Source organism: Glandiceps talaboti, chromosome 1 (genome assembly GCF_964340395.1).
Source record: "Glandiceps talaboti chromosome 1, keGlaTala1.1, whole genome shotgun sequence".
Classification (NCBI taxonomy): Eukaryota; Metazoa; Hemichordata; class Enteropneusta; family Spengelidae; genus Glandiceps; species Glandiceps talaboti.
In genome coordinates, this window is record NC_135549.1 from 30,906,694 (window position 1) to 30,919,513 (window position 12,820).

Genomic DNA, 12,820 nt, shown 5'->3' on the forward strand with positions numbered 1-12,820 from the left:
TGTAAATGTATGTAATGTGTCTGTGATCATAGTTTATGAGTTCCTCCCTAGCCAGTGTCTGGATCTCTGTACTCAAAACAGACAAGCCCTATATTGACATGGTCAAGTTTAGTATTTTTGCTGAGATTTTGGAATCCTTGTATCAGAGTCGGGGAATGAGGTTACACTTGTGTAGAATTCCATAACATGTACCCTAAGGTTACTGTTGAATTTCAGTAAAATAAAACAAGGGGGCTGGGCTTTGTGTGTGTGTGTGTGTGTGTGTGTGGGGGGGGGGGTCTAGTCAAACTTCACTTTCCATACATAGTATTACAATATATTGGTGGTAAAATACCTGGGGAAACTCAGGTAGATTTTACCTGCTTACTGCCCTTACAGGTGATTCTAAATACCCCATACTAAAAACTTAAAAAATGTCCTTTATATGTCTCTTAACCCATAAATGCAAAGCTAACTATTCAACATTGCATGATAAGTGAGAAAAAGAGAGTCAAAACAAGTGATCGATGGCTGACCTGAGCAGACACGTACTTATGGTAATTCTGCCATAAGTATTGTTGTCCCATGTGGGGCTTTATGACATCACAGAGTTCATATTATGCCACATAAACCCATTGTGTATCAACATTACAATGGTAAATATCAGTATTTAGAATCCCCTTCAATCTAACCAAAGAGGACATCCAAGCTATTTGTCAAGGTCTCATCTTTGTTGTTATTATTGTTGTTGTTGTTGTTGTTGTTGTTGTTGTTGTTGTACATCGATGGAAACACATTGTAGTGTAATACATGACATGTGCAGCACTGATGTTTTGCTTTGGTCATATCTGAGATTACTATTCTGAAGTCATATCTCAATGCCTAGCATGAAAGTTACAAATGTAACTGTAAGTGTTTATAACTGATGTTTTGGGAGGCAAGTACTTCAAATAGGTAATTAGATGTGATTTGTAATGAGTTTATAATTGATGACTTTCTGGTAAGTGTATGGATATAATGCCAATACATGTAATGAATTTAGTGTGCTGAAATATAAGACTGAAATGATCGCTTTAATGTAAGTGATAAACAATTGTGATTTGAGGAATGTAATATTTGACTAATATGTAATCTGAAACTTATACTGAAATTCAGAAACTGTGGTACTACAACACTCTCTCATGTATTGTGGGTTTTGCTCTTGTTTGCTCATGCTAAAGAAACACAAGTGTTAACATCAAAATGGAGAAGGAATTTTGAATTTAAATGACCAAAATCCAGTTTGATGACTAGATGTTCTGCAAAGACAGTGAAGTCATAATGTACTACACATTTCTAAAATAGCTACTATAATTAAAAGGTGCTTTTGTCTATAGGTTGCAAATTACTATATGTAAACTTTGGGAGAAGTCAGATAAATTGTTGCTTTCAGTGTAGGATATTGTCAGCTATATATTTCAAATCAGTTCTTTAAGTTCACTTAATACTTATGTCATCTGAGTTCACTTTTCTCACTACTTCATTATTTAGTATTGATTACCTATGATACTCTTGTTGATAAGTCTTTAATGATAGACTCTCAAATGGAAGGAATGGATGAAATAATGGAGTCTCCAAATATTTCATCTTTTCCCTCCCGCAGTGTACAATGTGGTTATATTGAAACAATATTGACCTTAGCAATGCACAGTTACATACAACATTGACCTTAGCAATGCACACATACATACATACATACATACATACATACAACATTGACCTTGGCAATGCACACATATGTACAATATTGACCTTAGCAGTGCGCATATACATACCACATTGACCTTAGCAATGCACGCATACGTACATACATACATACATACAACATTGACCTTGGCAATGCACACATATGTACAATATTGACCTTAGCAATGCACAGATACATACAACATTACCTTAGCAATGCACATATACATACAACATTGACCTTAGCAATGCACACCTACATACAACATTGACCTTGGCAATGCACAGTTACATACAACATTGACCTTAGCAATGCACAGTTACATACAACATTGACCTTAGCAATGCACAGTTACATGCAACATTGACCTTAGCAATGCACAGTTACATGCAACATTGACCTTAGCAATGCACAGTTACATACAACATTGACCTTAGCAATGCACAGTTACATACAACATTGACCTTAGGAATGCACAGTTACATACAACATTGACTTTCTGATTTTACTCCAGTGTCATAATAGACACTGACTTTCACATTAGTCTTTTTTATTAACACCAAATTTTCCCTAAATTTCATTTATTTTTAAAATTTAACACTGATTGAAATATTGTCACCTACAAATGTTGTGCTTTAGAGAAATATGGGGGGGGGGGGGGCAGCAAGATTTCTGATAGCTGAGTGTTGATACACACATTTGAAAATAATGGGTACAGTTTCACCTTTGAGTCTGATGGTAGGACATTTGGCTCCTAGGGTATAGCACTAAATATGGCATATACAGTTGATGTAATTCTGTCTTGTTTTTGTTTTTATTCTAAGTTTAAATGTTAATGAACAAAAAGATTGTATTTTGACATGTGTTTGCATTGGTTTAAAATACACAGCCCCCTAAGTTTGCATTGGTGTTTTAAAATACACAGCCCCCTAAGTTTGCATTGGTGTGTTGAAATACACAGCCCCCTAAGTTTGCATTAATGTGTTAAAATACACAGCCCCCTTAGTTATATGTTACACCATGCTGTACTCTTCAGCTGTACAGTTTTGTTTATTTCATCAACCATATGTTTAGTTTTGTAAAATATTTCTCCAGTAATGTTGTCAGTGATATTGATTTAACTTTGAGATAGTTTTGAAGATCAAAATTGATCCATGAAGTAAGATTTGATGCCCACATTTACTTGTGTTTATAATAATCTTAGGGTATCCCTCTCATTTCCAGCATGTACAATGTCTGAAGGGAAGATTTTTTTTTATGGAGCCAGTACTGAAAGTTGCAAATCAGTAACTTGCACTATGAACCAAATTGATAATGTCAAAAGTAACCACAAACTCCCAATGTATCTGCAGTGTAATACTACACTTGTGTATTTCAACTTATATTTGAATTCCTGTTTTTTAGCATTCCTTTGTTAGTTGCTTCATTCGTTTGACCTATGAGAGCAATATAACACAAAGGGCATAAGTCAAGTGCCATGGGGTCAAAGGTCAATTGATTTCTGCCCTTTCTTATTTTTTTAAAGAGTTCACTCACCTATTGCTAAAATATTTTGTTTTAAGCAAAAAGTCTACAAATATTGTATTTAGCCAGAAATGTACAAATTTTGGGGTATTAATGTTGGTTGGTATTTCACCTTGAACTTACAGTTTGCAATGTAAACAGTAAAGTGTGTACATTTGGTTTCTTGTCTTTTTTGGCAGTTTTTGTAATTAAAAGAAATGTATTCATTTTTGTCTTTGGCCAGTAAACGTTTGTCAGATTGTTTTATCTGATTGATGAGTAAGGTGTCTGTACAATGATTTAGATGTGAAGTGTTGATAATTTGAAGGAAACAGTCTGTGTAGCAACTGATGTAAATAAAGCTTCTAAATAGAGATATGCCGATTTTATTACTTTCAAATATGTCATGGTATAAAATTGGCGGTTGGTGTTTGCAGCTCAAACTTTTGTTTGCTGTCCTCTACAGAATAACAGATAATATTTTTATATACATTCTGCTTTCACCAATATGCAGATAATGATCATCTCTATCAATAGGCGTTTCCAAAGTTTGCCATGGTGGCACTCTAATTCCTGTCTGTGTGTACCTTGGAGGTATACATGGTATTGGTTACTTGGTTAATCATAGAACACCACTAATTTCCTCAATGTCTGAACAGTACGAAAAACATTCATGATTTACACTTCTACAGAATACCAAGGGACAAAGCTCTTACATGTAAGAAACAGTACTATGAGGTGATGATACCCCCAATTTGAGCAAGGGTGCTATATTCTCAATTTCCTGTTGGCAGTCTGGAATGGCATATACTCCGATACCTGTACTACAACTGCTGATGTCAGACTGTGGACAAATAGAACATGTTACCTATTAGAGAAATTAAACAAATGAATTGGATTAATAACACTTGGCTCAGCATGCTGGGAACAGCAGAGACTTGTATTACACACACCATGGTTTGATAGGAACAGTTTTATGACGTCTTTATGTGTGCATGTAATGCCAGGGGACTGGAAATTTGTTTGTGAATGTGACCTGCTATTACTTAAAGTGGTCATGAAACTGTTCTTATCAAATAATGGAATGTAATACAAATCTCTGTACTTCCAATATTCTTTGCCAAGTGTTATTAATCCAATTCAGTTGTTTTCTTTCTCTGTTCGTAACATGTTTCATTTGTCAACAGTCTGATGTCAGCAGTTGTAATACCCAGTACTCTCTCTACTACTACTCTTCAGCTAGCTGAAAGATCAGTCATTCTCATTTCTTTACAAAAGGTGAGAAAGGACGCCCTCAGTGATGTATTTCAAAGTCTACTACTCTGTTACTGTGACAATGTTGTAAACTGCCACTCAGGACATCACGTCGTGGATGACATAAAGCAAACTAGTCTTGGCTACCCAGACTCTCACCACTGCACTGGGGCTCTACTATGATAATGTTGACTTGCAGAAATACGTCACACATACATACATACATACATACATACATACATACATACATACATACATACATACATACATACATACATACATAGGAGTGCAAATATGAGTAGAATAGTCCTGATAAATAAATTTAATACTGACGTTTCGAATGAAAATTCTTTAACAAGGATACCAAGACAAGACGTAAGTTACCAGCTGACATTATATCTTTATTGTGTGTACACACACACACTATCATTTATATATTATAACCATAACCATAATAAACATACCCAAATGGATGTAGAATCCAGACTACCAACATTTATCAGACAAAAACAATAATCTATTTTTATTGTAAGTTCAATATTCTTTAGCTTATCTCAAATGTCTCTCGTAAAGTCCAATAAGATAATACTATGAAAATTCTTCTAAATGAAATGTTTCTAAAGTTCTGTGAATTATAAGTGTTTGAAATGAGCCTTGACAGAGGCGACTGCACTCCTAGCTCTATTGACAACTCTCCTGAACAAACCCCTACAAAAATAAAATAAAATATTTACAGTTAGTGAGTTAAACAGCCTCGAAGGAAATAAATATTTGTTGAATGTTTCAAAATCACAAAAGGGAACTGTCAGAGTTTGTCGTCAACCATTCAATATTACGTATATTGTTACAACAGATCAAGTTTTGTCAATCATGTAAAACCTTATCTGTTGTCTACAAAATATACATTTCGTGTAAGGTATATATTGTATTGAGGTCAATATATAGGATCATATTTTGTTTCAAAATAATAGTAGAAGATCACATATTATATTCCTTGGATTCCTGGGTGCATACTTTTACGCCAGGTGTCAGCAGAAATCAGTCACTGTCATCGAGTCGGCGCCCTTCACCTTCGGCACCTTATTTGCTGAGACAATTCTAGTCTATACTCACTTGTGTTGTCGGGTTTGTCGTCTTCTGATTTGAAAGCATCCATTTGTTGGTGTAAAGACAGTATCGTTGTCAAAAAATAAGTCACCGTGTATATCAGATCTAAGTCTTTTGGTGACTGGTGTTGATGTATGAATATCACTGAAATGAACAAATAGCGATAGATAAGATTAGAATGTCACCATCGTATCGTATCAAGTTTCTTCTTGATGTATATAAAATAGTCCTGTGTGATGCGTATGAAAGACTCTGTCATTGGATGGAATGAAATGCTTTGTGCTTCATCGCGAACCGCTTCAAAACACACACTGAGTTAATGGTTTAAAATATTCTCCTACCAATTTTAATTCAACTATCAGTTTCATTACGTCCTTCTTGAGTTTTTTTTTTACAATAAGGCAACATCTTGTACATTAGATTATTTAAGACCACAATGTTCCTTCAACCACGGATGCAGTATCCAGACTTCGTCTATGTCCGTTTACGACCTGTCCCTCACCTTCCTATATTTTCTCTTGCATTTAAAAAGAATCCTTTCAAAGTGATAACCATTTCATTATATCACCTGATTTGAATTCTAGTAAACGCACCTTAATAAGATTGCTAACTTACCAATCGAGACTACGTTTTCTTGGATTAGAGCACATTGGATTTGACAATACCAATGGACTGTATGGTACAACTGGTGTACATGGTGCTTTGTTGTGATTGGTTGACGCTGTGTCACATGGTGTGACTACAAGAGTTGACGTTGACGGGGTGGATTGTAAGTAATATGGAGAGGTTGTAGACCAAGGGTTGTGGTATTCAAATTGTAATCTGAAAGGAAAGTTTATCAGTGTTATAATTTGATATATTTTGTAGTGAAAAGTATCTTTCAATATCACGATGATGAGAGTAAAATTATTAATAATTTTGATTGAAATTCATATTCTGTTCAGTAGTTGGCGTTTGTCCTGTAACAAACTATTTGGATCGGTAATTTGGGAAAGTATCATAATATAACTAGAATTAATCGTAGACATTACTTGTACTCACCCATCACTATACTCAGCTTCATCTGATAACGAGAAATCTGGATACGTTGTACCTCATCTTGTCATGGGGGATGCAAAGTAAGTACACGGGTCATATCTACGAGGAGTCTGACAAACACTGTCATTATTTGGAGTCTGGAGAATGGAAAGATGGATGAAAACTGATATTATATTATATCTACAACAAAATACCAGGGCTCGTAAATGGGAAAACACATTTCACCGCGTGGTATAGATTTGGGCATTCAATATGGAAGATCTTGTAACGTGTACGGGCATTCAATATGGAAGCTCTTGTAACGTGTACGGGCATTCAATATGGACGATCTTGTAACGTGTACGGGCATTCAATATGGAAAATCTTGTAACGTGTACGGGCATTCAATATGGACGATCTTGTAACGTGTACGGGCATTCAATATGGAAAATCTTGTAACGTGTACGGGCATTCAATATGGAAAATCTTGTAACGTGTACGGGCATTCAATATGGAAGATCTTGTAACGTGTACGGGCATTCAATACTAGCATGCCGATATGGAAAATCTTGTAACATGTACATGTCACTTTTATAGTCAGTATTAAACAACGACATAATTAACGTACTTGTCATAATTTATCGATTAACTTACATCAATTTCTTGATTGTTTATGAAACTTTCTGTCTGTGTGATGAATAATTCTGGTATACATTCACATCGCTGAGTAAAAGATAGCAAGAAAATAAATATCAATACTGACAACAACAGAAATGACAGAAATAGGATATGATAGGACAGTAAGTAAATGAACAACAGAATCAATTATGATCATAAAGAATTATATTTTAAAACTATCTTTTAAACGTGTGCGGATACGATAGATGAATATCGCAAGTGTAGTAGACCTACATAACGTAGAAATGACGACAAATATCCTTCTTATAAAGGCTAATGGTTTACACAACTTCACGAAGTGCCATTTTCTGTATATACCTCACAATTACACTGACTTCTACATAACTCTTCAATGGATTTTTTTAAATATCAACTTGAATTCTACAAATGTGGCCATAGGCCTAGGTATTTCTCGTAAATTGTATTGCCATCAAATTCAATCTAATCCGCCTACTTTAAAATTACTATTATTACTTGTGTGCTCCATTCTTACCAATTGTTCATACTGATTCGCTGAAAGGAGTTCACGAGGCACAATATCTGCAATTTCTGCAGCTACTCGAATGATATCTGGGGTGAAATGGATAGCAAAGGGTACACTTTTAATCAGACGTGGTTGGTATAAATCAGGCGTATGATGAAATTTAGTTGCCTTAACAATATATTTAGTGTTTCACCATAATATCATCGTATTGTAATCAATATTATTACTCCAAAATATGTCATTTATATATACATTCCCTTTAAACTACTCCTACCTTTAGTCTGAATCTCTGTCATCATGTTGTAGTATAAATATTTCAATTTTCTTGGTAAATTACTCGTGAAATATCGTAATATATACAGAAAACTTTGTCAGCAATCGTTAACATGAGTACGCTGATGAAAGAACTACCCGGCATGCATTCTGGTAAACAAAGCGTCATGGCAACATGTTACCTGGCAGCGGAACGCGCAACGCTCATTCGCTCCGCTCCGCGTCGCGGTCGATGATGAGCGCTAGTAGTACGTAGGATTCTGTTTTCAGAAAATGTGAATGCATGTTTTTTGGACATTCCCGTGATGATGATTGTTTTCGACTTTTGGTTGTTACTGTGTTGCGAATGTAAAGAAAATTAATGTACAAAGCTAAGTCACAAGTCTTGAAAACTGTATAATTTGTTTTATTAATTTACACAAACCTAACTGATTATAACCACTGAGACGTAAGCATATTGTATGACTTGTAAATATATTTAATTTGACTGAATAATTTGATCTATTTTTCTAATACTGACACGTAACAGCATTCTTTTCTAAGTTTTTGAAATCTCTAAATATTAATAGTCAATGCATATGCACAAAACCAGTAGTAATCATTTTATTTTCCTAACAGTAACTGAGGGAGATTCCACTCTCTTTCTCATTGCAAAATAAATCATTGAAGCTAAATTAAATTATTTGCACAGGTTACATTACCGCAACTCAATAGTGAAGGGTTTATTAAAGATAATCAAATTGGCAACAATTGATTTCCCCTGTACAACCTGTAATTATATCATATAGCTTCCCAAATAGTTTCGAATTGATAGTATTGTGCTAGTATTGTGCTAGTATTATGCTTAATATGTACTTTACATGAAATAAAAAGTTGTAAAATAAAAAGAGTTCGAAAGATCGGATGAGGGAAAGAGGGTGGGCGGTGACAATTGCATGACGTGCAGTGTGTGAACTTAAGGGAAAATGACTACTGGTCATAAGGACCGACATGTAGCAAATACTGCTGGTCCTTAAGGAAAACTGCTGGTCCATACTCAATGCAGTTCACGTTCACGACCTATATTTATATACCCTCCATTTACAGATTAAATGATTTTGAACTTTAATGTGATACAACATATCTTTAGATATACTAAAGTAAAAGAGAGTACAACGAATTGTTCACTATCCACTATTATTTCATAAAATTTCCACTCACAGAGTCAACAAATAACTTGGAAGTAATATTTGATTCTATGAGTACAGATTTTCATTTGTAACTATGAACCCAGAAACTATGAATATTCATTCTCGCATAATCTGTTCCTATAGACTATATTGGTCTGAGACTGAATGTATTCATTACACCATAGAAATACATATCCATAGCTTGTAGATAATATGGGTGAATGAATCATTAAATATGCATTATCTGCAATCTCTAAGAGATCACAGTCCTCTCCTTCCTCTCTGTACGATTCACTAAATTCTGAATCACATATCCAAAGTCATATTCATCGTCTGTAGCAACAGCTGATGTAGCTTTCCAACTCTTAGCGAAAGTAGACCCACAACTTCATCATGGCAGAAAGTTTTGTCGCATAACTATCCCTCTTGAAAACTGTGTATTCACTTTATTTCAATTTCCATCCACAAAAGTGACACGGAGCGGTTTCGTCTTCCTTCAAATATGTACTGAAGCCCCCCCCCATAAAGCCCTACCCGTATACCATACAGTGGTGTATTGAGTATCGTCTCTGACTCGACTGTTTGTGTAAAAAATCTGACCATGATGAAGAGAAGTATGGCTAAACATGTCTTACAATGCAAGTTTTTTTGACGTGGGAGCGTTATATGGTATACCTGTACTATAATGTGTAATCAACTATATGTACCCGTGTTTGGCATGATGCAGTAATATTCCAGATAAAACAATGGCAACAAAAATGCAACATTTCTAAGTTTATACGTTGATTACAACATGACAGGACATACATTATCATATGAATCAAATTGAAAGCAATCAGACTACGCATTTTTTTTTACTGTTTTACAAAAATAAACTATCGTACTGAAGATATTTTACGAAGTGTACCTGCCTTCTTTATTAGTTAAAACGCCATTTCCAGAGTAATTTATATGTTTTCCGTCAGTTTGTTTTGATCATGGCCACACACATGGGCAACTCCGGTAAATTGATCGGGAAACCCGCTAACATTTACCAGCTTTAATACCAGCCTTAAAAAAACTGTCTGTTTAAATTCGTCTTCTTCTTCGGAAGCTCATTGCTGCCTTCTAAATATCGCCACATACTTTATAAATACAACGTGGAACTGTCTCAAACACGTTAAAAGTTTCATACACTTAGAACAGTAAACTTTACAACAATTACTATATCTTGGTGGGAAAAGACGCATGTGCTGAATGTGTAAAATGGGTCTGGATGTCTAAGACGTTCTGATTAGTCAAGACACAAATAATTGGAGAAATTCGGCCAATTATGTGTTTGCTAACATAATTTCATAAAGTAAATGCTGTATGCTACGTCATATGTAGACATGATATCAACATTGACAACAACACGTAGCGAGCTGCTAGCGGCTCTGTGTCGCTTGACTTGAACGAGATCATGTCGAGAGTATTAAAATAGGTAACACAAGATCAGATTCATGTAGGTGAAATTGGATATATCTTTGAATAAATGTTATTATTTACTCCAAATTTCAGTCGGTCATAAGGACCGATACGTTGTTGTAATTCTGAAAAACTGTCGGTCCGAACGGAAATCTGTTGGTCTCGGGCCGAAGGACCGGCGTTAATTTCGCACGCTGATGACGTGATTGGTCAGAATTTAGTCTCTCATTAGAATGTGATCGATATGTCAAGACCTCATTGAGAATAAGATATCAGACAAGACAATAAATCCTTGTGAAAATACTTTATATATTGTTGATTATCATTTATATCTCATTTCTTTTATCACAATTAATATGATGAAAAAATCAATAAAACGAATATTCAGGAAAACTCTTCAAAACTTGACTTAGGTAAAGTACTTCCAATTAATAAAACGGTCCTTGACAGCACTCCTATCTCTATTGACAACTCTCCTGAACAAACCCCTACAAGGAAAACATACGATTTACAGAGTGAGTCAAAATAATGTGAAGAAATGGATTACATTTGTATCTTGTATCTGTGAAAAGTTGTAAAGTTAGATAAGAATACTTAGTACGTTTTTTATCCAATGCCACAACAGTTGATTTCGACATGCAAAGTCCATATTATTAAAAAAAGTCTAAAAGAGACGACGTGTTGTACCGCCCTCTGGCGGTCAGCAGGACAAGACAGACGAGTTAGGATGAATGATTACGCAACTCACAATCTCGTCAAACGTCTTTACAGAATTTGTCTATAACTCCAACATTTTTGGGTAATTAAATTGCCGTATTTTGTACGATTGTCCCACTTCCAATGAGAGTGGTAAAATAACTTTGTATATTATTTCATACAGTAACTGAAACAAAAATATACAATAAAAAACCAATATAGATGTGGCTTACAATTTATCAGTAACTGAGGGCGTCCTTCGCCTTCGACACACTCGTATTTAATGAAACAATTCTTGTCTATACTCACTTGTGTTGTCGGGTTTGTCGTCTTCTGATTTGAAAACACCCATTTGTTGGTGTCAAGACAGTCTCGTTGTCATCAAACAAGTCACCGTGAATGTCAGATCTAAGTCTTTTGGTGACAGGTGTTGATGTATGAATATCACTGAAATGAACAATAGCGATAGATAAGATTAGAATAATATCACTGATTTGAACAATAGCGATAGATAAGATTAGAATAATATCACTGAAATGAACAATAGCGATAGATAAGATTAGAATAATATCACTGAAATGAACAATAGCGATATATAAGATTAGAATAATATCACTGAAATGAACAATAGCGATATATAAGATTAGAATAATATCACTGAAATGAACAATAGCTATAGATAAGATTAGAATAATATCACTGAAATGAACAATAGCGATAGATAAAATTAGAATAATATCACTGAAATGAACAATAGCGATATATAAGATTAGAATAATATTACTGAAATGAACAATACCGATGGTGACATTCTAATCTTATCTATCGGTAAGATTGGTAGAATGTCATCATGATATATTTTTCCGAGAGAAATCGTTCTGCGTGATGACAATATTTCTTCGTGATCCACAGGATAAAACTTTCTTTCACTAAGACAAGTCTTTTTCTCTGTTGAATAATATGTTTACATTAAAGTAAATATGTTCCACACAAATTCCTTTCAACAAACGCTTTGTTGTTTCCATATGATCAAAAAATCTAAACGTTCCTTTGACTACACCCTTCTGCGCATGCGGCCTGTGGCAGAAAAAAAGACCTTGTGATAAACGATTGATTCCATCAACTGCAGAATTATAGGAATGGCATCACACTAAGATTTTAAAATCACCAATCAAGACTACGTTTTCTTGGATTGTCCATGGCCGGAGCACATTGAATTTGACAATACCAGTGGATTGTATGGTAGCACTGGTGTACGTGGTGCTTTGTTGTGATTGGTTGACGTTGTGTCACATGTTGTGACTACAAGAGTTGATGGAGTGGATTGCAAGTAATATGGAGAGGTTGTAGACCAAGGGTTGTGGACGGTATTCAAATTGTAATATGTGAGAAATTTAGTATGAGAATTAATTAATGATCTAACATTTTATTTTTTTATCCTAAAAAGTTATACATAATCGAGAATATCAGAATAAAAATTGTTTGATA

The 12,820-nt window shown here is 34.7% G+C and overlaps 1 protein-coding gene and 1 long non-coding RNA gene across 3 annotated transcripts in view; both read right to left on the reverse strand.

Annotated features, from left to right (window-relative positions):
• Positions 1-5,088: 5,088 nt before the first annotated feature.
• LOC144435766 (uncharacterized) lies at positions 5,089-6,667 on the reverse strand. Its single transcript, XM_078124388.1, has 4 exons — positions 6,663-6,667; positions 6,185-6,391; positions 5,576-5,713; positions 5,089-5,170 (listed from the first exon to the last, which is right to left on the reverse strand). Exons 1-4 carry the CDS (start codon positions 6,665-6,667, stop codon positions 5,095-5,097), a joined length of 426 nt encoding a protein of 141 aa, XP_077980514.1. The 3' UTR covers positions 5,089-5,094.
• Positions 6,668-11,027: 4,360 nt separating this feature from the next.
• LOC144443121 (uncharacterized) overlaps positions 11,028-12,820 on the reverse strand; it is a 171,115-nt gene continuing 169,322 nt past the window's right edge. For both annotated transcript variants that reach the window (XR_013481670.1, XR_013481669.1), the window contains exons 3-4: positions 11,642-11,779; positions 11,028-11,124 (exon numbers count right to left, since the gene is read on the reverse strand). This is a non-coding gene — a long non-coding RNA (uncharacterized LOC144443121). The remainder of the gene's footprint in view (positions 11,125-11,641; positions 11,780-12,820) is intronic.

Coding starts and splice junctions, on each gene's coding strand:
- LOC144435766 (XM_078124388.1), bottom strand. Junction 5,714..6,184: donor AGAAAACGTAGTCTCGATTG/GTAAGTTAGCAA, acceptor TGTTCATTTCAG/TGATATTCATACATCAACAC. Junction 5,171..5,575: donor CGACAAACCCGACAACACAA/GTGAGTATAGAC, acceptor TTATTTTTGTAG/GGGTTTGTTCAGGAGAGTTG.